The following is a 26,872-nucleotide window of genomic DNA, read 5'->3' on the forward strand; positions in this document are numbered from 1 at the left end:
AGTCTGCATCCTGGTTTGGGCTTAGCTGATTTATGCTTGAAGTGAGGATTGTTTGTTCTCTGTGATGAAACAATCTTTTGTGACAAACTAACAATGGCAAGGGATGAGCTCTGATGTTAAACACTGGTAACTTTTCTTTCTTTTTTATTTTTTTCTCTTCTCGTTTTAAGTCTACCCACTGCCTCAGGAGGAAGGCAGCTGCACTAATAATATGTCTAGTCTCTGTGGAAGGCCCTTATTTGAAAAATCTGTAATTGAGTGGACAAAATTTCTGGTTGCTTGAGAGGATCTATTCAGAAGAGACCTGAAAAGGATGAGGGAAAAGCACACTCGACATCAAGAAGTCCTAAGGGCTCTATTGAGAGGGAAACCTATGTAGATATTGTGAGACAATTACACTTGTCAGGCAAAACACTAAAGTGGATCTGTGAAATAAAATCCTGGGGAACGTTAAACAAAGCTTTGAACAGGACAGAGAGCTTGCTGGGAATACCTCAAAAGCAAGGGATGTATTTGGGTGGCGTTTGAAGGAAGGCACATGATGGCTGCTTCAAAGAGCAGGCACAGAGTGTGTGTTAGCACAGGGCTCCTGACCATTCTCACAGCTGCCAGGTCAGCACCAGGGGGAGAGCTCAGAACTAGGTTAAATTTGTGCTCCTTTGCTCTTTTCAGTGAGCTGTTGCAATGCCTGCCTCCCTGGTGCCCTGATCAGGGACACTTTCCTGCTGCTGCCCTTTCCAGCCCCTGCCTTTGATGCCTCCTTTGGAAGCTGAGGAAGATGTGCTGTAGAGTGGAGAGGATGTGTTCCTACAGAGGGCAAATGCCCTCACAGGGTTATTTGTATTTCAGTGATTGCCTCTAGTCAGGTTTTGTTGTGTGAGATTTTAAGGGTTGCTTGCTTAGATGTAAGATAAGAAGTTTTGTCTAGTGAGGCTTCTTTCCTGCATCAGTTACTGACTGCAGTGGGTGGTGTGGGGCATTAATGAACAATCTCTGGCACCCTCTGAATGGGCTTTGCTGTCAAAACTTCAGATGCCTGAAAGATCAACCCATTAGTGATGAGGCCAGCATCAGCTCAGCCTATTTTTAGGTTTTTCTTTGCTGCTTCACTCTTTGATGTAAAGACAGCTGTGTTCCCCTCGCTCGTTATGCAGACCAAACTTTTTATCTCCACTTTGGAACAAGCTGTCCATTGTTTTGATCACTCAGTGATCTCTCTCTGCAGCTCTCCTGTTTGAATTCTTGTTAATCGCGGTGACTGCCACTGTGTTAATTCAGATGTGGCTCCAGTCCGTGTTCAGTTGTGTGAATATTTCCATATTTTAATGCAAATTTCTGATAAGCATTTGAGGAATCCATCCCCATACACAATGTGGCTGTGCCTGCCTTGCACGAGGAGTGTCTGACTAGGCTTTCTCTGTTTTTTATTTATGCATGAGTAGATTGTTATGTTGTGCGTTTTGAAGAAACCACACAGAACTTAAATGCTCTGAGTGTGGTTTACTTCTGAAAACCAATTCCCCTGTGTCTTTTCTAAATTACAGTGGTTTTCCACAAGTGTCCAAGAATCCTGGCTCAGCTGTCTTTTTATTCCTCTTTCTCTTCCTCTGCCTCTTTCTTTCTCATCCTATACTTTTTGTTCCTTTTTTTTTCCTCCCTCTGTTTAATTGCTTCTATAATTTTGGAACATCTTCAAAAGATGCTTAGGCACAAGTCTTGCTTAGGCAGTTATTTTTTGACCTTTAAAAGCAGTAGGTTTTATTTCCTTTTTCCTGTTACTGCATTTGTTACCTCTCGCAGACATATTTTATGAAAAATCCTTTTGCTAGGATTTTTCTCCTAAGAGAAAAATTTCTCTCTTCTGAGAGGCCTCAGAAACGAAATGTAAAATATTATTATCTGCTGCTGTGGAATGCAACTGCTGCATCTTTGATTGGTCTCATGTGGTTGTTTCTAATTAATGGCCAATCACAGTCAGCTAGCTCGGACTCTATGGTCAGTCACAAGATTTTGTTGTCATTCCTTTCTATTCCTTGCTAGCCTTCTGATGAAATCCTTGCTTCTATTCTTTTAGTATAGTTTTGTGACAGTGTTCACAGGGGTCTGAGGATGAGGAAAGAGACAGGGATCTGACCCCATGTTTCAGAAGGATTGATTTATTATTTTATGATATATATTATATTAAAACTACACTAAAAGAATAGAAGAAAGGATTTCATCAGAAGGCTAGCTAAGAATAGCAAAAGAAAGAATGAATAACAACGGCTTGTGATTGGCCATTAATTAGCAACAACCACATGAGGCCAATCACAAATGCACCTGTTGCATTCCACAGCAGCAGATAACCATTGTTTACATTTTGTTCCTGAGGCCTCTCAGCTTCTCAGGAGGAAAAATCCTAAGGAAAGGATTTTTCAGAAAACATCATGGCTACATAGTTTTAATATAATATGTATCATAAAATAATAAATCAGCTTTTTGAAAACATGGAGTCAACATTCTCATCTCTTCCCTCATCCTGAGACCCCCTGCGAACACCACCACAGTTACCTGTTGAGTCCACACTTCCAAAAGCCATCTCCCTGTGGTGAAGCCAGAGCAGGATTTTAAGGAATTGTTGTTTGCAGCGTGCCAATGTCTGCTTTGCCCCCAGAGCACCTGAAGAAGCGGCTGGAGGATTACATGGCGCAGTTCCCGCGCGTGCGCATCCTGCGCACCAAGAGGAGAGAGGGGCTGATCCGCACCCGCATGCTGGGCGCCTCGGTGGCCATCGGGGACGTCATCACCTTCCTGGACTCCCACTGCGAGGCCAATGTCAACTGGCTGCCCCCTCTGCTAGGTGAGTCAGGGGTGCTGAAATTATTCCCACCTGCTGCTTTCCCCTCCCGCTGTAAATGGGTAAAAGAGAGAGCAAACCGACCACAGGGCTCAAGTGAATTGTTGGCAATTTGTAGTGTTTAGTATGAGGCTTTTTTCTGTTCTGGAGTCCTGCACTGTGCAGTAACCTTGTCATATGGTTTTGTTAATTAAAGAGCAGAAATCATATTCTTCTCATTAAATGAAATAATTTGCATCTTGCTAGAAGAGTAAACTATCGCATCAGCTTGCAGAGAGGAATGGCTTTGTGATACAGAAAAGATACATACATTTTTTTTTAACATACAGTTTTTGAGTAGCTTTTAAGGGTTTTATCTCCTGTATAACTATATTTAACTTCATAGTCTGCAAGGCTGTGAAAAATACTTCTTGTGAATGAGAGCTGCTGGTGTGTATTTGTGGAACATGGGCACCCCTTTCCAAGGCAGCCCTCCATCTTTGAGGAGGTGTCAGTTCCTTTCAAGGATGACTAATTGAAGGGACAGTGCCTTCTGTTTCTGGTACCTGCCTGCCTCCAGCCAGTACCAAACTCCTTCACAGCCCTGCTGCCAGTGACCTGTCAGAGCTCTCTGAGGTGTGACTTTCTCAAATAGGCTGTGGCAACAATAGTCAAGCAGAGGTCTAAGAAAGAGTCGGATTTTCCTGCAGGATTGATGGATGGTTGTCCTGTTGCTTTCACTACAGTTTATATTTGGCAATAGTTTGAAACATTTGCAGCTTTATGAACCCCGGGGAGGGAGGACAGAATTAGCTCCAGTGCCATTTAAATGAGAACACAGAGAGGATGCTTTGGTTTTTAAAGCACAGAAAGGATTTCTGTGAGATGTGTTTTGGAAGCTGAAACATCATTTTACCCCCTCTGCTCTAAGAGCTAACTTCCAACAAGAGACCATCTCAGTAACAAAGTATTTAAGGAATTCCAGATGTTTATGCAGGAATTTATCCTGTGTTGTATTATTTGGTTGGAAGAAAAGGCTGGAGGGGAGGAGGTAACACTTGCATTTCTTGAGCCTGCTGAGAGTACTTGTGCCATTAGTCTGAAATGCTTCCTGCCAGATTCTGGTGTGGCAATTAGGGCTGGGTGGTGCAGTGGGTTATTCCCTGGATCTGGATCTGCACAGAAGGGGTTCACATCCTGGTCACCTGTGGAAATGAGGATTGCACACTGAGTACATGAAGTCTGGTTTTAGCCTGGCAGTCAGTTCTCTGTGCTAGTGTGGCTGTGTCTTCCCAGTCTGCTTCTGGCTGATGGGTGCCTGGTGTTTTTCTCTCAGTGATTGCAGAAGTAGCAGATAAATTGATATAAATTGGAGCATCTGCTCACGAGAGAAGGAACAGGAAGAAAGCTCTGTCATTCTTGGACAACTTCATATTTTGATGCTCTTTTTTTTTTTTGTAATTTCATGGAGAAAGGAACCAGCTGGTGCAGGTTTTTCTGACATGTTTCTCCCATCTTCAGATCGCATTGCCCGAAACCGCAAGACCATCGTCTGCCCAATGATTGATGTCATCGATCACGACCACTTTGGATACGAGACCCAGGCTGGAGATGCAATGCGAGGGGCATTTGACTGGGAGATGTATTACAAGAGGATCCCCATTCCTCCTGAGTTACAGAAACCTGATCCCAGTGATCCCTTTGAGTAAGTCACTGAAGCTGCTGGGAGCCAGCTAATGAAATAACACCCTGCTGCAGGCTTGGTTTACACCTCAGCACAGCAAAAGCCAGGAGCTGGTGTTAAGCTACTTGCTTTTTTGGCAGCTGTTTGCTTTTCTGGTTTAAAAGAAATGCATTGTGTAGTAACTGTGAACACTCTCCTTTTCATTGCTGTTTTTTGCCACGTTAATTCCTGCAGAAGTTAACATTTCATTGAAAACTCTAATGTGTAACAATTAATGCGGTCATTTATTACTGAGATCTTTCAAACATAACTTAGTATCCCTACTGCTCTGCCAAAAACAACAAATCAATGGTGGGTTATGTGTCATTCCCAGATGGGGGAAGAAGAAAACTTAGCAGAATAATTACAGCAATTTTGATTATTACAGTGCACTGCAGAAAAAAATCTGTGATCAAGTTGTGCTCTGCTGTTGCTCTGCTTGCCAACATTGAGACAGTTCTGCTGTCCTTTATACTCTGCAGTGTTTAAAAAAAACCCAACCAACAAAACACTTTTTGAGGTCAAACTCAAAGACTCGATCCTACAATAGAAGCAGAGCTGTGTGGAGCATTCAGGTCCCTTGGGCTGAGGTGGTGTCCTGTCACTTTATGGTCAACTCCCTGCTTGGAGGAGAGGCATTGGCAGGTTCTGAAGGGAGCCTGCTCTGTTTCTCCTCATTTGCAAGTGGGAAATCAGTAGATAACACCAAAACAACTGTTTGATGCACTGACAGGGCTGTAAAGGCACTGGGAACACTGGGTGGTGGAAAGAATATTTGTCAAATCTTGCTTTGTTCTTTTAAATGTTTAGCTAGAGATCTGTGTCTTTGTAATGTGTTTGTAATATGGAGTCTGGTTTTTCCTTAAGGTCTCCTGTAATGGCTGGAGGACTGTTTGCAGTCGATAGAAAGTGGTTCTGGGAGCTGGGAGGGTATGATGCAGGTCTGGAGATATGGGGAGGAGAGCAGTATGAAATATCCTTTAAGGTGAGCCATGTTCTCTGGAAATTACTTTTGTTTTGAAAAGTAAGAATTTGTTCTGAGGCGCAGAATGTGAATGATCTGTCTTGTCCTTACTTTTGTGTGTGACTAAAGGTGAAAGAGCTGGGAATAGTGAGATAGTGCCCAGAAGAATGAGCACTGATGTGAGCAGTGACTGTGAGGGTGAGTTTTGGAGCAGGATTAGCTGGGCTGTGCCTGTTCTGTGGTCACAGCTCCAGTGCAAGCACTCTTCACAGCAAGGGTAAGTCAGCTGTGTGGAGCTCTCTGCCTCTGGGGCTGCTTATTGCTCACCTGGCAAGATGTGAAATTCTCTTCTCCTTGAGGGAAGGAGGATTCCAGTTCCAGGAGGACTTCAGTGCTCAGCTTGAGTTCTCAGAGAGGAGAACAGCTTTGTCTGAAGTCAATCCAGCTGACCCTGGCTGTGAGGAACTCAAGCTGTTACTTACCCAGGAAGAAATCTTCAACAACTGCAGTCATTGCTGTGTCTGGCAATGACTTTGGGTCATTATCTGCCTGGCCTGGGGACAGTTGTGCCACTGACTGATTGAGCTGGTCAGTGGAGGGCTTTAAGAGTTAGCCAGCTGACCAGAAATCCATACAAAGAGTAACAAGTCACTGTAACCTACCAAGACTGTTGGTACCTGTGCTAGGTTGAACTGTGGAACTCTGAAATACAATTTGGGCAACCCACCAGAATGTCCCAAACCCCTGAAGGCAGGTGCCCAGTCTTCTCTTCAGTGGGGGGAATCCTTCCCATAGCCTGGACCACACTGAGTAGAGATGTCCACATTAAACTCTGTTTGAGGTTTCTTTCAGAAGTTGAATATTTGATTTTACAGGTGTCTGCATGCCACTGATCTAAGCTAGCTGACCTTAGCAGGAGGCTGGAGGATAGCAGGGATGTGGTGCACAGTTTGGCTTCAGCAGCTGAAATTCTGTCTCCCCTGACAAGTCATGGCTGATATGACAGCCCTACAAAATCTTACAGAACAGATGCCAGAATCTCCATGCCTCTGTGCAGTTCAGAGAATATCAATCCTCAGCAAGCCACGTTGCCATACACACACCCCATGTGCTGCTGGGCAGAACACAGTGGGAGAAAAGACCCTGATTTTGAGACAGCCTTTTCTTCCATCATTTCCCCACCATAACCCACAAGTCACCTTGGTTGTCCCTTGTCCTCTGTAACAGTGGCAGGAAGGGAGGGCTTGGGCACCCTCTCTGGGGGTGTCACTGTGGTTGGAGCCATTCCACCTTTGTGTGTGGTGTGTAATGAAATTGTGTAAGGCACTCATTCTCTGCAGGAGGGGCAGCATTCAGGCTCTTCCTCTCTGAAAATTCTGGTTTGCAAGAGTGATGACAGTGGCTGGGCAAGCCCTTTGTCTCCAGTGCCACAGCAGACAGTCACACTGCTTGATCTGCAGGAAATAAGACTGCTTCATTCATCTGTTTGCTTATCCCCTCTGAAACATGCTGTGTTTTATTTCAGTCCAGAGATGGTGATTTATGGAGGGATAAATTTGCTTTAATTAATCTTTGCAAAGACCCCCTTTTTTCTTTCATTGTGCAACAGAAAAATGAAGTTTTCACTGAAAGAGGCTCAGTGTATTTTCAGAAATTAAGATAAATTGATACATTCATCTGTGGCTGATAGATTTAATAATTCTGCTGGAATTGCAAAAATAGAAGGTTTGTTCATAGAATTTATGAAGCTATGACATTTCCTGGTGAGCTTAGAGCGACGTTTTTACCTTTAGAAACAGACTGAGATTTTGTAGTTAAAGGTGCACTGTCAAATAATTTAAAGCTCTGGCTTCAGGTGTGGGGTACCTGCTTTCACATAATTTATTATCTCATGGGAATTCAGATTATAAGCACACCAGATTTACAGGCCACCTTTAATAAAGAATCTGTTCCTGTCCCTGGGTGTTGTGGGTGCAGGTACTCTTCTGTACTGCTGGCCTGCGACCCATGGCATTGGATCTGGTCTTTTTGAGCCTCACCAGGAGTAGAGGACTTCTGGGGGAGGTTTTTTTTGATTTGGATTTATTTTTGCCTTAAGCATATTCTTTTTTTTGGCCATTCATGGACTGTGCTTTGCTGGTTTTGCCTTTATTTTAAAATACATGGCTCTGTTGCTGAGAGACTGGAAATAAACAAGTTTATTTAGGAACCTCTTGCCTTTCTTTATAGAAATCGTACATATTTCTGTTATTGGCTGGCTCTGCTTCCTTCTGAGCAGAAATTTTCAAGCAAGCCAACAGAGAAAGCATCAGTGTTTAACACCTCAGAAAATATTTAGCTAGAGGGTAGATCAAACTCTAGAAGCCTTGCACTTTGTATGAAACATGTGCATCAAACATCATTAGAAGACATTGCATGTAGGAGGGACAAAAACTTGATGTGAACTTTCTAACCTTCACTGCTAGTTTGTTGTTTTCTGGGTGTTAGCAATCCCTTAAAACAGAAGTTTCTGGTTCAGAAAGGAAGGAGTTGACCTATCCATTTCACATTGAAGCAGAAAACGGGCACTGCTTCCTTCTCTTTCCCTGAGTGCATCCGGAGCAGCCCAGGGTCTGTCTGTCAGGGGGTTCCTGCTCAGACACAGCAGGCACATCAGTCTGCACTGTGGTTACAGGTGAATTCCCAGGTGCTGACCTTAAAATGTGTTCTTTTATTTTGGAAAGAGGGTAAACCAGCATTCCCAGCTGTCTCTATGGGGAGTTTGTCACCTTTCCTTTCTGCTGCCCCCTGCTTCCTTTTTCATCACGCTTCATTCAGGTGGGGTTCTCTGCTTTTTTGGAGTCACTTCTCCTCTCTTGCAGTCTTTCCTGATCTTTTTTTTTAATCTTCCTGATTGTGAAAACAAAACTCAATTCTTTACCCAAAGTTATAATGGAGCTTTCCTCTTCTAAACACAGTTTAACAGCTGCCTATGTAAGCACTTCATTTTTTTTTGACATAAGCGCATTTAATTTGGAGCAGTATGTGTGAAGCATTTAAACTGTTCTCTTCTGCAAGTGCTACTTTGTACAGCACTTATCTACGCTCAGTTTTATTTGAGATGGTGTTGCCTATTTTCCAGTATTTTTGTGGCTTCTATTCTGTTTGGCTTACATAAATCTTCACTAAACTGCTTCACGCCTCTCTTCCATAAATACATCGTCTCTGATTTTTTTTGGTTATGGGGAAACAGAAGAGTAAAAAGGGATATGTCTGACTTGTGTAGGCATAAATAAAATATAGATGTACTTTGTATCTCAGATCCAAGTGATGTGGTTCTCAGTCCTTTATTTGCACACTGTACTTGAAGAGTAAAGAATGAGAATCCAGAATGTCCCTCTCCAGGTGATAAATCATTCCAGTTTTAGAGACGTTTGCTTTGTAATTTGGAGATTGTAAAGCCTTCATAAAATGCAAAGGGCTCAGTGCAAACAAGCCAAATTGACAGTTTCCCTGAAAAGAACAATTAGAAGGGAGACAAAAGAGCTGGTTAGTACTTGGGGTCTTCAGTTCTTGCTGCAGCAATAGGAAAAGAGCCATTGCACTTATTCTGGTCATTGAAGGTCATTGCAGATCATTGCATTTTTCCAGATCCTTTTCCCAAGCCATCAACGTGGATTGCTTCTGATTTCCACAGCTTAAAACATGTTCCATGTTTTCCAACAAATCCAAGTGCTGCACAGCTTCTGTTCACATGTCTAATGCCTGCCTCTCCTCTGCCCCATGCCAGCAGCACATTTCTGATTCCCATTTTTCCCCTGGGCTCTGGCAGGTGTGTAGTTTGGGTGCAGCTGCCAAGGGATCCCTTCTGACAGCATTTCTGCTTGTGTTGCTGAAGTTAGTGCTGATTGTGAGCCTGCACTGCTCATTCCAGGCACATCCTCACTCCACTTTGCAGCAGCTCACGTTTGCCCACCCTGGAACAGGCCAGGCATTCTGCTGCTTTTTTTGTGGGTTTTTTTTTTTTTTTTAGCCCGCACATGCTGCTTAATTCTAAGGCTCTCAGCTGCAGTACAGGGTGGCTTCTTTCTCCCTTCCTATCTGGTGATGCACAGTTCAGTTTCAGACCATTTCCTTTAATTTTTTGCCTCTGTGCACCCTCTCCTTGGTTCAGGTTCCTGAGCAGCCTCCCACCAAGCAGCAGCAGGGAAGTGCTCCCCTCCACTCCCTGAAATGTGATTATTAGAAAGTGCTGTCATTGCTCTCAAATGGTGCAGAGTGTGAGGAGGGGCTGTACTGGTGTGTGGTGTGTGAGAAGGTGCTGTGCAAACACACAGATCCCAGTGCCTCATGGGCTGCCTTAATCTCTCAGAGAGCACCAAGTCCCAGCAGCAGGAGCAGCTGATGCTTCCAGTACAGAGGATTACAATTTCCCTGAGTTATTGCCCTTGCTTTCATCCTCTCACCTGCTTTGTTATAAAGAGAACCCCCTTGACTTATCCTCTGTGCCCTTTTCTTCCCACCTTTCAGTGTGTGCTCACACAACCAGCCAGCTGCTCTCTGTTGGTCCATCCCATGGTCTTCATTTCTGTTGTCTCTTGCAGAAGCAGCTTTATTTTCAAGACTTAACTATCCTTTGTGTTTTTCCCCTCTCTTGGGAAGCATTGGCTCATCATGGTGCAGTCTTTGGAAACCATAAACCTTGTATACCCAGATAATTTGTGTTCACACACCAACTGCAGCATTGTATTGTGTGTTTGAGAGGAGAGGTTCAGCTGTCTTACCTGACATTGTTTTCTGAAATTGCAGAAAGGGAATTGGATCAGCATAACATTCCCATGTAGAGAATAGGTGGCATATTATCTGCTGCTTTCACAGCATACTGACTGAATCAAAGGCTCTGGAGTCAGTTTATGAATATGGAGTTACAGCTCTCCAGGCTGCTGGGAAGATGGAAGCAATATCACCAGTGCTACTTTATTTCCCTTGTGTAGTTTTTATTATTAGGGTGAGATTGTGGCCTTAGCTAAATCTGCTCAGTGTGCCCGTTGACCTCAGTGTAGCCAGGTTTTCCTTTAATTCTAGATCTGTCAGCTGCTGGACTCCAAGCCCAAAATGAAGATTGGCAAAATTGTGCCTGAGGAGGAAGAGAAATTTCCTGTCGTCTCTTGATGAGATCTGATTAGATTATTGTAAGAAGCCCTGTCTGCCTGACCAGCTTTAATTCTTGTTCTTACGGCGTAAATGGCTGTTTGAAATCAGGTGCAGGTTCAGGCTCTGAGGTTTTCTGTCATGTCAGCTGAGGAGTGAGGCAAGGTGTGTAAAACACCTAGAAGAAACAGGCCTAGAGAAGGCAGCAAGTGACAGTCAGTGTTGTGGGGAAGGCATGAGGTGCTGCCCCACAGCCCAGCACCATTTCAGCTCTCTGACAGCACAGTATTTTTAGCAGTGTATGTTCTGGTGTGTCATGCCTGGGAGCTGTACTCTTGTTTAAAAACAACCAAACAGCAGTAAGTGAGTGGAAGCATTCCCTCAGCTAGCACACAGCTATTTTGGGTTTGCTTCTCTTGCATTTACTCTTTGACAGACCCCTGGATGCGATTCTCTGACCTTTAGCTCTGGCTTTCTAATGTTTTTGTTAGCTGTGTTTTACCAATGCATATCACGCTCTTTCCCTCTCCCTTTTCTTCCAGTTGTATAGATAAGGACTGGTAATTGTCTTTATGGAGGTTGTAATGAGTTCTGTCACCACACAAAGCAGCTCACTAATAAAATAAATCAAAGCAGCAACGAATGAATGGAAAGCATGCCTTTAAAATTAGATTTGTACTGCGGGTGCCATTCTGTCACTTGCAGTGTGAGGCAACATTAAAAAGGCACAGAGGTGACAAAATACCTTGAAAGGGTCACTGAGCTCTGCTGGTAGGGATTAGGAAGCCTTCCATTGCCTCCATTGCAGCATTTTAAAAGCATGAGCAAGAAAAGAGTAAGTCAAACTGTTGTTAGGTTTTACTTATTAAGCAACTCAGTTAAGTAGCTTTTCTGATCCCATTGCATGTGTTCTTGTGATGTTGTCATTTATGCCTGGAGTCTTGTACCAGCTTGGAGCTGCTGGCCCATCAGTTCTGTCCAGCTTCCCACTCCTGCTGCCTCTCCAGCTGTGCAGCACAAGCACAGCTCTCTCCTCTCCAGCCGTACCGACTGCAGGGCTCTGCTGCTCAGCTTACACAGGGACATCATGTTCCAGAAATCGGGATTGGTGGTGGCCTGGCTGAAAGCCCTCCTTAGAGACAGGGCGGGTGAGGCATCCTGTGGGCAGGCAGCAAGGAGAACAGGCTGTGTTTGCAGCCAGGCTTGTGTTACACCAAAATGCAGCTGCTGTGAACCCCTCAGGCTGCTTGCTGCAGGGTGCAGTGCAGGTTATTGAGGAGTTTGTGTGTCTGTGCAACTGAGCTCTGGGCTTCTGCTGCTGCTCCTGAGGGTTTTTATGGTTCCCAGGTCTGCTGCAGCTCTTACAGCCTTGCACAAACCATTTCTGTCCTAGAAACACAAACCATGTCCAAATTCTTGTTTTCTCAGCCTGTTAATTTCCCAGCAGTGAAATCACACTGGCCCTTTGCAGCCAAAAGCACAGTCACTGCAGAATAAAAAGCATTTCTAATTCCATAAGAAACTTCACAGAAGCTGAGTGCTAGTTTCTTTTTCATCTCTTCTGCACCAGCCTCTCAGGACACAGCAGGGACAAAAGGAAGGAAATTCTGTAGGAGTGTTTGTCAACTTTCTTCTTGTCTCTCTCACCATAACGACATGTAATTAAGTACCTTGAACTTTAGAAGTTGCCCATGAAAAATATTTCTCTAGCTGAGAGCAACCAAGCTCCATTAGGTTATATGCAGTCAGCAAATGACTGTAATTATTAGGGCCAGCAGACAGAGCTGAAACTCCAGAGGACTTTAGTGTCAGAGCTAATAATTATGCAGCAGCCTTGGCCAAATATTTCTCTTCCGAGCTAAGTATTTAATATTGTCACTGTAGAATATTAATGGAATTGCCTGCTCTGTGTGAAGCTGTTGACTAAGCTCATTGTACAGTGAACTCTGGTGGCTCAAATTAGCCCCAGTGAACAGGGAAACCAGGAGCCCTGCACCAAAATCCACGGCCTTTGGGGCACTCCCATGGGATATGGGGACAAACAGAAGGGCAAAGGCAGTGCCTCCCTTCAGGAATTCAGAAAGTCATTTTTTTGGCAATCTAAAGGGTACTTTTTCTTTAAGTATTGATTGGATATTTCTGAGAAACACAGAAATATTTCTTAAACCTAATGAGGTAGATTGACTGATTTAGAAAGCATCTCCTTTTGTTTCACTTGGACAAAATTCCTACATCCACACTATACAGAATAAAAGAAAGTTGTTGCAGAGTGCTGGCACAAAGTGAAATCTTCCCAGATGGGGAAGGAAGCTTTTGGGTCCGCTCTAGACATTAACCAAGCATCAAGGTAGTCATCTCCAACTTAGCAGTGTGTTCTAGAGACTTCCTGAGGACTTTTTTAAAGCTATTTATGTGTTCACCAGGCAGAGATTTCCACTTAATTGTAAGGCTGCAAAAGCAATGAATGAATGTCAGCAATGAAACCATAAAAGAGAAGTGATAACCACAGGAAAAAGTAGCAGTTTCTTCTGATTTCTGGCACTTGAACAGGCTCATGAATTCCCTGGAGCCTTTTGCATAACACATGACCACCTGTACTGGGGAGATGGCCTCCCTTTTACAGCCTCGTTACACAACCCACACCCAGGGGTTTTTATGGCAGCCCAGTTTAACTGTTGTGGTTACTATTGCTGTAATAACATATATCAGTTTAAAGCAAGGTGTGTGCTGTTTTTTCATTGCTTGGATTTTTTCCCCTGCTCTTTTCTGTATAGAAGGCTTGAGAGCACTTTTGCTAAATCAAAGCTTGCTGAATGGCTCTAAGCAGGTTGTTATAGGATTTGGGACTAAGGCAGGGAGGGGAGGGGATTTGGGAAGAGTGTACTTTAATGTAAAAATCTGGGTTAAGTTTTTTTAGTACTTGCAAGTCTTTTCTTTTTCATTTTCCTCCATAAAGCCAAGACTGAATGTGTTTGCTGTTCCACAGGTATGGATGTGTGGAGGTCGCATGGAGGACATCCCTTGCTCTAGAGTTGGTCATATCTACAGGAAATATGTTCCATACAAGGTTCCCACAGGAGTCAGCCTGGCAAGAGTAAGTGGCAGTGGCATTGCCCACAGCAGGAGTCTGGCTGCAGCGTGACTGTGCTGCTATCTGCTCTCACCCCTCAATGGGAGGCAGATTTAGGGGTTTTGTCTGTAATTTGCACTTGTACAGTGTAAGCTGAGCAGTTTTGCAGTGGTGGATGTGTAGCACAAAGGGAAGAGAGCCCAGGGAGCTGCAGATGTGTGTGTGAGCAGCTGCCATGCTCCAGACATCAGCTACTGCTGGGCAGGGACTTCGTGATCAGGCACGGGCTATAAAAACAAGATATGGCTTTATTTGTATAATAACTTGAGTCATTTTATAGCTGTGCTCTCTAAGAGCAGCAGGCTTCAGCGTGGTGATTGGTTTTGGTGATTGAAAGACCTCTCAACTTCAAGCATCACAGACCACTGAATGGGCAAGCTGTAATTTTCCACAGTGGAATGTTCCATGCCATCTTATTTCCTAATCTGGTGTAGCCCAAAGAAGAAAGAGCTTTCTTCTATCCTGCACTGGGTTTCTCTAGCTAATTTTCAAATTGAGGAGGGATTGCATTGCCCTCTGGTGGGAGAAAAACATCCTAGGAGCAGGAAGGCTGCAAAACTAAAAACCTCAGAGAGGTGCCCTGCTGTTCTGAAATCCTAAGGCTTGCACAGTGTTACAATGCTTTAATGGCATCACCCCAGTTATAGATCTGTATTTATTCCTCAGCCCAACATTGACCTGTCAGAGCTACAGAGCACTCTCCTGTCTGTGCCATCTCTTCAGGAGGGAGCTGGGCTTCTTTTGATTCACAGTATTTTGATTTCAAGTATTTGGCTCTTGTGAACTCCCACAGTGCTGGAAGGAGACAGCAGAGAGGCAGGAAAGGCTGTTCCTTGGCATCTTAGTAGACACCTTGAGGTAAAACCTGCTCCTGTTGTGTGCAGGTTGCACTGGGGGCAGGATCAGCACGCTGCTCCCTCTGAGCTTCCCAACTTCTTTGGCAGTAAATGATCACTGCTGGACTGAGCAGCTTCAGGTGAGGAGTCACAGCTGCACTTGGCACATTACCAAGGGGCACCAAGAATGTGCCTGATGTTGCCAGAGAGCAGCCCAAGCTCCAGCACTCTCAAGGGCACTGTGACAAGCAGGTTGTCTTGAGTGGGTGGTGTTTGTTGCTGTCTTGGACGTGCACAGGGGATTAAGTAATACATGTAATACATGAAATGTGCTGCTGGCACAAGGTAAAACCCTTTGCTTCTATTCTTAAGGGTCATCACCTGAAAGCTCTGCATTCCTGAGGTATCTCAAGAGTTTTACCCAAGAAAATGGAAAAATAGTGCTAAGAAAGAGTATTGTGAACTAGAGCTTTTCAGAAGGGAGTACTTCAAATCACATTCCTAGATGGATATAAAAGATGCAATAAGAAGGATTTAAGAAAGCAGCTTTTTGTCAGAGACCTTTGAATGTCCTGTGGTATTTACCAGCATCATGCTCTGACTACTTTCCTTACAGAAAAAAGGAAAGAAAAACAACTTTTGATTAATGTTGTTTTTCTTAGCCACAAGGAACTAGATATAATGGCCAAGTGCCAGGATTCTGTTTTGACCTCAACTGAAAATATCTTTCTAAAAGTCCCTTGGAACTACAGAGTAATAAAAATAATCTTTTTCCTGAAGCTGGAGAGAAAGAGTGGATGTGAATGAAAATCCTTTCTGAGCAAAAACACGCCAGCTGCTCTGAATGCTAATGGTGGCTTGTGCAGCTCTCTCAGGTGGTTTCCCCTCTCACTCTCCCTCCCCAGAACCTGAAGAGGGTGGCTGAGGTGTGGATGGATGAGTATGCAGAGTACATTTACCAGCGCAGACCCGAGTACCGGCACCTCTCGGCGGGCGACGTCGCCGCGCAGAAGGAGCTTCGCAACAACCTCAACTGCAAAAGCTTCAAGTGGTTCATGAACGAGGTGGCCTGGGACTTGCCAAAGTTCTACCCACCAGTGGAGCCTCCAGCAGCTGCCTGGGGAGAGGCAAGTTTGTGCTCTGGCATCTGCAGTTTGGTTTTTTAAGGCTGCCCATGTGCCTCGGTTGCTGTGAGTAAGGTGCGAGCGAGTGTTTAAAGATCTGCGTGATGTTTCAGAACCCAAAACTCCTCTACCATTGCTCTGGCCTGATCAAAGCAGGCAGTTGGGCAGGCAGCTGCTTCTATTAGTGCACAGCTCCAACGAGAGTAGAGACTTGGCTTGTTCTGCATGTTGTGTATTTAGTAGAAAGCAGAATATGCCAGAGGGAGGATTAGGGAGTAGTGGCAGCTGAGCAATAGCGAAATCTTGTATTTCCAAAGGGCTTCACAACTGTGTTGAGCTACTCTTGTCCTTAGCTTTCCCATGTGAAAGGCAGGAAAACCAATTGTATTTTTGAAAGTCAGCTGTGATCTGGGAGTAGAACCACCCCAGCAGTGAGGCTGTGAATTGTTACACACAACTCTCATGGCTGAGTGTTTTGGGTCACTCAAAGAATCACTGACAAAGATGTTGGCAAAAGCAGGTGTAATATAAAAGTGAAAGCATGACAAAATTTATTGGTAAGGTTCACTCTACTACTTTCTAGGAGGTTAAAGCACACAGAGAAAAAGCAAACTAAAATCTAAAATCAATTAATCTAAAATTGAAATCAGCCTGTGTGAAGACTAGGGATGGAAAAGGGTAAGGATAAAAGAGTAAGGGAGATCCTCCTGTGGAGACACAAGGTTCAGAGTGGACTCTCTTACTAAACTTAGCTCTGAACTCAACCAACAGGTTTAACAGCACTTAAACTTAACAGCACTTAATCTATAGCTTAAGTTATATAATTCAACAAAAGCTTCATGTAGAATTTACTATAGCACAATAGTAACTCACAGATCTGAACTACTTAAGAATCTAGAAGAGAAGCGTTCATTGTACATTTGCTACAGAATATTCACACTGGTACAGACCTAAGAGAGGAGGTACAAGGTACAGACCTGTGGAAAATGGCACCACCAGACAACCCAGCCCACAGTGGGCTCTGCAGCCCTGTCACTGCTGGGTTTTGCTGTGTGCTGGGGGTACAGCTGGATCCCATTTTGGGTTCTGTGTTTTCTTCCAGCTGGTACTGTCCAGCTCAGACTGATAGTTAAGACAGGAATCTTAAAAACTACCTTCATACAAATACTGGTGAAATTTGAGATTATTTGAGCTTTCTTTCCTGGTTAGGAGTAGGAGATTGAGTGATTAATTCACTATTTCAGAGATTCAGTGATTAATTCACTATTTCAGATCCGCAATGTGGGAACTGGACTGTGTGTGGATACCAAGCATGGAGCCCTGGGATCCCCACTGAGGCTGGAAAACTGTGTGAAGGACAGAGGAGAGGCAGCGTGGAACAATGTGCAGGTAACAACCTGAGAAGTCATCAGCCCCTGAATCTGGGCAGGGGCAGGATCCAAGGAGCAGTGCTGAAGGAAGGAAGGACATCCAGAGCTGTCAGGTGCACCCCAAGGCTCACATGCTGCTTGTGCTTTGGGACAGGATGTGGCTTGTGCTTGTGGCACAGGGGGTCTGGAGCCTGGCAGGCTGTGCAGAGCTTTTACTTCTGCTTTGAAGTTTTCAGAGTGAACAAAAGAAATGACAAGAAAACAGTGTGCCAAAACAATAAACCAGTAACAAGGCAGCTGTAATATGTAACAAAGTGAATATTAACTTCAAAGGTTGTGCTGAAAGAAGTGATAGAGGAGCATCATGCATATTAATGAACCTGAGGAGCATTCAATAACTGTTCACTATCATCCTCCTGACAGGAGGCAAATGCATTATAAACACCCAACCATTGCTGGGGAGATGAAACCAGCCAGGTTATAGATTCACCCTCTCAACATATGAGGTGCCAGAAACGACAGCTTTATTGTAACAGAAGGGAGGAAAATATTACTTTGCCTAAACTGTAGCAGCTGAGCTGAGAAAGAATCAAGAAAACAATGCCTCTATTACAGAGCCATGCATAACTCTTCAGGGAATGGCTTCAGTAGTAGGAGACAGAGGGTTGTTGCATATCAATTTGATGCGTGAAAAATAGAAACAAAACCAATTTACTCAGGCACAGTCCAAAACTAAGCCTCTGTTGTGTCAGGAGGATCTTGAAAATTAGTTTTGGCTTATGTTTAGGAAGAGAATGTGGCTTGAACTTCTGAGTAGCATTGAGCCTAAATGATTGTGGTAATTTCTGTCTCAAGAGGGATTTAAAAGACAGCCAAGAACAAAGTAGTTTCTTTGTTCAAAAGTTTTTGGCCACACTGCTTCAAATAGCAGCACCCTGATCATTACTTGCCTTTCTGAGTGTCCCGTGAGAGATCTCTGAGGAGAGTGCACCTCCAGCTGCCTCCAAAGGAGCCTCCAGAACAGCCTTTTCCTTAGGGACTGAAGGGAGGCATGCTGGCCTGCAGAAGCACATGGGCCAGGGCTGCCCTTTCAGCAGGGACTGCATTGCCAGGCATAGATGTGCTCAGTTACTGGAGTTAAAACTCCTCCTCTGCTCTCCAGAGTCCCTCCTTCATTTCACCTGGGAGTGCTGAGAGTTCACTGCAGGGTCAGTAGAAGGGAGCATCAGGAAACCACGCCCCAGTGTTTGCCCTTCCTGCACTCCTGTGGGTGGGGTGGGAAGCTGTGGCTCCTGCTCTCCTGTCCCAGGGGTGTGGGACAATTTCTCAAGGTGACTGCAGGCTGCCTGTGCAGCCTCTGGTGTTCACTGCCTGCGTTAACTCTGAGCTGCTGGAGCTCTCTGACTTTTTTTGCTGGCTGGGAAGGGCTGTAATTGTCAGCTGCTCACTTAATCCTTGATGTATGTCTGCATTGCAGAGACATCCAGGGCTGCTCTGGTACCCAGGCTGACCAGCATGGCTGGCTGCAGCAGCACAGTCTCGTTTCACATGCTGGTACAGAGTCCCCTGCTCAGCAGTCCCTGTCCCCAGAGGCAGCAGGAGTTTTTCCTCTAGGAGATACTGTCTTTCCCTTGAAGCCATCCCCACCCTGTGGGCACAGGGAGCAGCATTCTGCCAGTGAAAGTATTATACCCAGTACCAGCCATTGTGAGGGTCCTGTTTGTCCTGACAGGTTTTCACCTTCAGCTGGAGAGAGGACATCCGTCCAGGGGATCCTCAGCACACCAAGAAGTTTTGTTTTGATGCCATTTCCCACAGCAGCCCTGTGACCCTCTATGACTGTCATGGAATGAAGGGGAACCAGCTCTGGAGATACAGAAAAGTGAGTCTGTGTGTGTGGGTGTATTCTCAGCTAAGGTGTCAAATTGCCTGAGGCGCTTACGTTTCCTGAAAATGTCACCACAACGTTTTATTCCTTCTCTTCGTGTAGCTGTGATAAGAGAATGTGCAGACAGCCTGTTATTGGTTAAAAAGAGGTGACTCCCTGTTTGAGTGGTTAGAAAGGTGAGGACCCCAGGGTTCCTGAGCAGGGGACAATCTCTGTGCAGTGTCCCCACAGCTGACAGTGAGGTGGTGCAATGCCCTTGAGTTTGCAAAGAGGTGTTCTTAGAGTTGGTTTGTTTGAGCACTGCAATGTCCTGCCAAAAGTAGATAAGGATTTATTCATTCTCCTACTAAGCAATGCTATTGTAGGCCACAGGTAAGTAAATTCTTGTCTAAGTGCTGTGTCCTAGTCCTTGCAATCTGCTGGCATGGTGCCCCAGAGGGATGCAGCAGGATTCCAGGAGAGCCCCTGGGAAGCTCTCGAGGGTTCCTAGTGCAGGTGAGAGATGGGGCTGCATTCTCTTGGAAGGGGTGGGAATGAACCCAGACCCTTATCAACCAGTTAAGTGTGGAACAACTTCACATACACCCAAGTGACATAATTGGTTTTTAAGACTTCTCTTGGTTTTAAAACAACTTTTTTTCTCCACTTAAGCAAGCTGACATCAAATTTCTCTCCTCCAGGACAAGACCCTCTACCACCCAGTCAGCAGCAGCTGTATGGACTGCAGTGAGAGTGATCGAAAGATCTTTATGAACAGCTGCAACCCTTCATCTCCAACACAGCAGTGGATATTTGAACACACAAACTCAACCATCTTGGAAAAATTTAACAGAAACCTTGATCTTTAAAAGACTGAGAGAAAATATATATATATATATTTTACAATTATAGTTTTTACTGGGGAGGGTTACAAAAAAATTTTTTAATACTTTTTTTTAAACACTTAATGAAGGTAAAAGGGAGAATCTCAGGAGAAGGTTAATTAGCAGGCCAGTCTTTATTGTAAAGATGCTGCATCCTTCTCTTCTGGGGATGGTGGAATTTTAAAGGCTTTGCCAGAGCCACTTCTGTGCTGAGACTCAACAGAAACTCTGTTTTTAGAGGAGTCTGAATGTGTTTCAAGTGACACTTTTAATTTTTTACCTTTTTTGTTTTATTTCCCACTGGGGTCTGGTGTTAAATGATTTTTGTTATCCAGGATCCTGCAGGACTTTTTGTAGCTGCTATACCACCCACTGAAGCATTCCCACATAGGTGCTTTATCTTCCAAACTCCATATAAGTAAAATATTGAAGACAAGATTTAAGCCTCCAATCAAAGAAAAAAAAAAAAAAAAGCCCATTATTGTAAAATGAAGTGTGTATTTTTTTGCCCAGAACCAAATATATTTCAAACAGGTTGAGTATTATTACTTTCCAAATCATAGCTCTGATGAAGGAATGAGCTCTAGTGGAAGTGCAGCCAAGTGTTGGGAATATGGCTGTTGTTATTAGCCATGAGGAATCTGAGTTTCTGCTCCATTCACTTTGCAGTCAGTTTGTCACTCACTGTTGAATCTTCAAGGTGAAAGATTAGCAGAGGGTTTTTAAATAATAAGTTCTTACAGGTAAAGACTTTATGCTAAGAGCCTTTCGATATCAGGTTCCAAATTTGCCTCTTATAACCTTTTTAGCACAGACATCTCTAGGATTTCTGAGTTAAATCTACTGCGTGAAGACAATTTCCACTCTTCCTTTAGAGCTTTGAAGGCTAAGTTAATTTACAGTTGGTGTGAGCAGATTAATTCAGGATAATTAAGTTAGGGCTGAGATTATCCATTGGTCTTTATCCATTTGTTCATCAGTCTGTAGTTTCTTGAGTCCTGTGGTCAGTGGTGTTCTAGCCTTGTGGAAATGTGCTATTAATCTCTCATTTCCCAGCACCCACAGCACTGTACAGTTTACTGTGACTGCAAATCTGTTTGCTTTAGCAGAGACATGGGACTGATTGACCCATTTCCCTGGTACCCTCTCCTTTGTGCAGTGAATGAGCAGTGCAAGGTGTTACCCCTTCTGGTTTGGCTGTGGGATCTGCCAGACATGAACCAGGATTGTCTCATCCCAGGAGCTGGAACGTACTGACACTAAAGAATGAATGGAGGACCATTGGTTGAAGTCTATCTGAAGCAAGTATTTTTTAAAAATCTGGTTTAAAATGAAGTTGTTGCAAAAACACATTTACTAGTTCCCTTTACTGAAGGGAGCAGTGGCATTTTCTGGTAAAAGCTGGGAATGATGATGCAGTGAGCAGATGCTGTGTAAATTAGTGACCAGGATTCCTTTGCCAGGAATTGCCCAGCTCCTTGGTTTGTCTAGCTGCCCATGCAGGGGTGTTGCAAGAGTAGGCAGCAGGCACCCAGTTCTGGGGTCACGAGGAGGGAACCCCTGTGGGATGCTTGATGAGCATGGTTAGAACATTGCCCCTCCTCAGAGGCACAGGGCAGCTCTGCTCTGGGATGTCTCTCATGTGAAGGCAAGGAGATGCTTCCCTGGTGTCCCAAAACAAGCAGGGTAGCTCCCTCTGCAGAGCTCCAGAAGCAAAAGCCCTTTTGTTGCCGGTTGTAGGGTTGTGTCCCATGTTTCAGATGTGCTGGAGGCCATGTGGTGCTGTGCCTGGCAGCTGGGAGCAAACAAGGACACAGCTGTCTGTCCCCAAACTCTCCAGTCTGGTGTATTGTGTAGGAGGCTCAGAATCATTTCCACCTCTCATCCACACAGCTGAGGCCATGTCTGACCTTTCCTGCCAACTTAGCTGGTCCATGGAGAACAGGAAACATGGGCACTGCATTGCAGCTGGGAACAGGCTTTGCAGATTTTTGTATCTAAGATTTTGGGAGTGAAGAAATAAAAAACAGCCCTAGACTTCCCTTGTGACAGCTCTGCAGCAGTATTGGATGGGAGTGAGACCAGCTTCAAGCAGAGTTGACATCTTATGTTCTCAGTTACTACAGTGTCTGTCATTACATCCCTTTGCATTTCTGTGGGAGCCTGAGTCACCTTCCAGCACTTTGTGTCTGACTGCTGCTTTCCCTCAGTTATTAATGCTCTCATTAGCAGAGTAGTGCTGACTGTGGAGCCACTAGATGGCCTGACTAGATGTCTTTATGAATGTTTTAATGCCTGTGGAACAAGAAGCTGTTTGTCCATGAGCAGTGCTAGTTTTTTATAACTGGGACACAATCAGCATATTCTATAAATGGACTGTAGGTTGTTCTGCTTGCAGGTTGCAGCTTTGTGTGTCTTAGTTTTCTAATGAGAGGATTAGCTTCTGTTTCTAAACTGCATGGCTTGCTTTGTACTTGGGCTCACCTTGTGAAGGGAGCCCTTGCTTGGCTCACTGGATTCTTGCTTCAGAGAGAGCTGCAGCAATGAACAGGTCTTTTACCACTTGGTAATCTTAATTTGGAGAGAAAGGTCAGCTCTTAGCAGCTTGCACCAACAGATTAGGCAGTAGTTGAGGCAATTCTATTTGACAACCACCACCAGTACACAGAAACCAGAGATTTGGTGTCAGTGTTTGTACCAGGTCCATCTCAGTGTGGTTGATCTCTTTTCTGAAGGTTTGGGATCTGAGTGTGGCAAGAGCGTCACAAATTCTGTATGCTTCTGACTAGCTCACTGGGCTTTGAGCTATTCATTATTTGCATCAGTTACACTTTGCAGTACCCTAGAGGCTTTGTTGACTAATGCAAAGACTTAATATTAGCCAACCATCCAGTGATTGAGAAATATAAGCTGTATTTTATCATCTGCATCTTTAACTGAGCCTTTGCAGGGCAATCTCGTTAATTATTCTAATTACTTTTGGTTATTTGTAAGCAAAATCACTAAAGCATGAGTACATAATTAAATCTTCACATCTGCATGCAAGTCAAGACTGGAGATTAAATACTGGTGATTATCTAATGCCAAATACATGTTTTCATATTTTCCCCCCAAAGGTATTGAAATACTCCTCTCTTCGTGGTTGTATAAGTTTTGCTGCTTTTAAGTATCAGAATCCCAGACTACAGGATGTGTGTTATGTTGCATAAAAATCCTTTGATTTGCTCTTGAAGCTGTTGTTGATCTATACTGGTGCTAATCTCTAAGGCCTACAGACAGTAAATAGGTTTGGGGCTCTCATATGTGCAAGGTGTCTTTTCTCATACCTAGGAAATTAATTATCTTTTTCAAACCACAATAGAAGAAAGTGTGAGCCTTCCTGAAAGGGGAATACAGCATCATTAAAATAAAGATGTGCCTTTTTAAATGTAAATGTACAGCAAATGCTTAAACTTGAACCATTTCCTAGTGCCTTGCTGGACAAGAGAGGAGAGGGGAAGGGGTTGGGGGATAAGGATGTAAAAGAAAGCTTGACTCCTGCAGGGTTTGTGTGTGGGATTTTTTTTTTCTAAATGTCTGGTTTTCAGTGCAAAATTTGTGTGAACAATAGTAATTCAGAAGCTCCTGGGCTCCCTCTGTTAAATCAATATGGTTAATGACTCTGGGGAGGTTTGTCACTCCTAATAGGGAGACTTGGAAAGGTTGGCAGCTTCTCTGGGTGTGCTGTAACAGCTGAAGCTGTACTGGGAGATGTCTTGGTGAGCTGCTGGATGTTTCACCTCATGGTGAAGGCTCATGATTTCACTGGCATGTAGGATCCTGCATTTTATTTTCTAAGTATGCAAATCACAAACAGTCCCAAAAGCATATAAAATCTGTAGCAGAAGTGTCTTTCAGAAGAAGCTGATGCCTTCCATCACTGAGAAACTTTTTCAAGAGTGTATTAAAATCTCTAATACAGAAGTAGCAAGAAAGCAATTTCTCAGCCTGACTTTCTTCGTGGCTGGCTTTACAGCAGTCTATGTACAGGGCTTTGCTTTCCTGTACTACTGGAGTGTTTCAGTCAGCAAACTCCTTTTCCCTGAGAGTCAAATAGGCTCCAGCAGCAGTGCAGGAGCAGCACAATGCTGTGGGGCTGCTGCAGGGCTGAGACAGCAGCTCTGCTGGCTCACATCACCCAGGGGAGACATCTCCTAACAGTCAGGCTGGGCAGTCATGGAACTGCCAGGTGAAAAGGGAGAATTTATTCTAAATTGTCTTTCAGGATACAGACAGGGACTTGGAATTGATTGGAGAGAACAGCCAGCCTCTGGCAGTCAGCCTGTCATGCTTGCAGTCAGAAGAGCCCTGGTAAAGCCAAGTGTGAAACAGCCCAAGTGATGCAGGTGTACCTTCATCCCACAGCCCCTTCCAGCTGCTGGGGCTCATGGATTCTGGGTGCTTTCACAGGTTACAGAGCAAAGGGGAGCTGGCTGGTGAGTCAGGAGCACTGGGTGCTCCCCAGCTGCCATGGCCTGTTACTTACCTTAAGCAAGGAAAGTCTGTGTGCTGCAATTTCCCAGCTTGTGTAGGATTCACCTTTAAGTGCTTTACTTTCTGACCTAATGAGTGTTGAGTCCAGATTTTAAAACAAGCTGCACATCTTCACCTGGTTCAAGTGGAGAGATATGTGGTGGGTGGAGAATGGGAAATGAGATCTGAAATTGCCATCAGCATTCAACACAGACTCATCAATTCATTTCATATTCCTCATTAACCAGTCAGATTGATTTATTCACATTATAAATTTGAAGTGTAACCAAAATAAGCTCACCTCCTGCTCTGATTTCTACTTTGTAGTGCCATGCTTTAGCTTGGAGAATATGTATGGAACTAGGCAATGATAGATCCTGGAAACCCTAATAAAAAACCTGTGTCTGTTTTTGACTCTGCCTCTGCTAGCTGAGTACACTCCTTAATTGACTGCATTTGAGCTTTCTTGATGCTTCTGTATGACCCAAAAGGCTTCAATGATTCCAGCAGTTGTGAGTGATTTGGGAGTTTATATAAAGCAGTTGGATCAATGTGGTTTTAAATATACTAGTTCAATTCTTGGAGAAAAGTCTTAATCCCTGATAGTGAGCAAACAAATGTGAACTTCAGCCACAAAACAAGATAAAAACTGATCAAGCTAACAGCCTGAAACCTTAGCCCTTACGATAACAACAACAAATAGCTTTAGCCTCTAGGGTGGAGAAGGGAATTGGTTTCAAAATGCATTCTCTAGGATCTCGGTGATTAGGTCTAAGTTTGTCTGTACCTTGTACTGCATGCATTTTCTCTGTAAAACTGGATGGTGCCTCTTGAATCAGTGTGTATTTATTTTGTGCGTATTAGGACCAACAGCCTAATATCTGGGGGTGGTAAAGGACTTGTAGCACTTTAATGTAGTAGCTTTCATAAATTGGGAATCATTGATAGAATGCCTAGTGTTTTTAAAGTTGAATGGACTTCCTTTTATAATATATTTAAAATAAATTTTTAATGTGTTTTCTGAAAACTGTGTATGCAGATGTGACTGTCCCCGCCTGCTTTGCTCCATGATTGATTTCCCTTCTACTTGTGAGAATAAACTCAGCTGCCCTGGTGTGGTGTTTCCCCAGCACAGGTTTCCTGTGGTGCAATCCTGAAGGAACCATGGATATAATGGATGACTTGTGCCCAGGTAGGACCTCCCTGGGGTGCACTGGCCTTGGTGGGGCACAGAGGAACAGAAAAACACGGCTGTGACTCTTCTTTCTCTGCCTGTTGGCCTTGGGAGTGACTGCTGGGAGATCCATCCCCACCCCTTATTTGCAGGGGAGGGCTTTAACAGCTCATGCCTTGTGGTGAGCTGGGGGTCGGTCTCTTTCTCCGGGCGATAACAGATAGAACAAGAGGACACAGTCTCAAGTTGCGTCAAGCGAGATGTAAGTTAGAATTAAGAAGCAAATATTTCACAGTAAGAGTGGTCAGATACTGGAATCATTTACCCAGTGAGGTGGTGGAGTCATCATCCCTTGAAGAATTCAAAAAAAGACTGGATGTGGCACTTGCTGCCATGATCTAGTTGAACAGTTAGAACATCGACTGGACTTGATGATCTTATAGGTCTCTTCCAGTCTTGAACTTCTGTGATTCTGTGATTCTGTGTTCTGATCTCCACAAGAGAAGTGTATCAGCATTGCTCATGTTCCCACTGTGACCCTCAGTGCTTCCTACTGTCACCACTTCATTTCTTCAGTGCCCTTCTCAATGCTCCTTTTTACTCAGCACCACTGGGGGAAAAATGGATGGGAGACAAGCATTGAAATGTGTGAAAATGTGTGTGTGGGAAAAGGAGCCTTTCTGGGGAGACCAGCAAGGCATGATCCCCAGGAGAGACTGTGCTGTGATTCTTGGCCACGGGAACATTGCCCAGGGTAAGGATGTGCCAAAAGCTGTGACAGTTTAAGCATTTTAGCAGGTTCAATATGTGCAACCCTAGAAGAGTGCTGGGGAGAGTGGGAGTCTGGGGGAAGGTGCCAGAGCAGTGTTTTCATTGGCCTCCCCAAGGTACTGTGGAAGGAAATGGTCTGATTTCTGATGATGAAAAGTTTAGAGAAACCTTCTTCCCAGGACATCTCAAGCAGCACAGACCACTGGGAGAGAAGTATTTCTGTCCTGAGCCCCCTGAATGGCTCCATTAAAATACTAAGTTCCAGATGACAGCTACACCACTGACTTTTCTTCAGAGGGTAGTGCTGCTCCAGGTGAGATTTACAGGCCTGCACAGGCTCCTCTAATTTGATTAGAGGCTGACTGGGCTGGCCAGGCTATTACTGCTTCAGAGGTACTAAAGCTGCCTGGGTACTGATGGGTTTATGAAACATTGTTTCTCACTTCATTGCAGCTCCCACAAAGAATTATTGCATCAGGTTAGTGATAGATACCTAATAAAGAATGTCTCGATGAGGCAGTTTATTTTGCAGAAAGCTTGTTCCAGACTAGCAGACTGTGAAATCTGGAGGT

General features: G+C 44.2%; 1 protein-coding gene across 1 annotated transcript in view; it reads left to right on the plus strand.

The window, feature by feature from the left end:
- GALNT10 (polypeptide N-acetylgalactosaminyltransferase 10) overlaps positions 1-25,382 on the plus strand; it is an 81,503-nt gene extending 56,121 nt beyond the window's left edge. Inside the window, exons 5-12 of the mRNA XM_059483412.1 lie at positions 2,654-2,839; positions 4,337-4,520; positions 5,406-5,523; positions 13,619-13,726; positions 15,504-15,725; positions 16,995-17,111; positions 18,825-18,974; positions 19,661-25,382. Coding sequence (XP_059339395.1) covers positions 2,654-2,839; positions 4,337-4,520; positions 5,406-5,523; positions 13,619-13,726; positions 15,504-15,725; positions 16,995-17,111; positions 18,825-18,974; positions 19,661-19,828 — 1,253 coding nt within the window. The 3' untranslated portion in view covers positions 19,829-25,382. The remainder of the gene's footprint in view (positions 1-2,653; positions 2,840-4,336; positions 4,521-5,405; positions 5,524-13,618; positions 13,727-15,503; positions 15,726-16,994; positions 17,112-18,824; positions 18,975-19,660) is intronic.
- Positions 25,383-26,872: the final 1,490 nt, after the last annotated feature.

This window comes from Ammospiza nelsoni, chromosome 16, assembly GCF_027579445.1.
Source record: "Ammospiza nelsoni isolate bAmmNel1 chromosome 16, bAmmNel1.pri, whole genome shotgun sequence".
Taxonomy (NCBI): Eukaryota; Metazoa; Chordata; class Aves; order Passeriformes; family Passerellidae; genus Ammospiza; species Ammospiza nelsoni.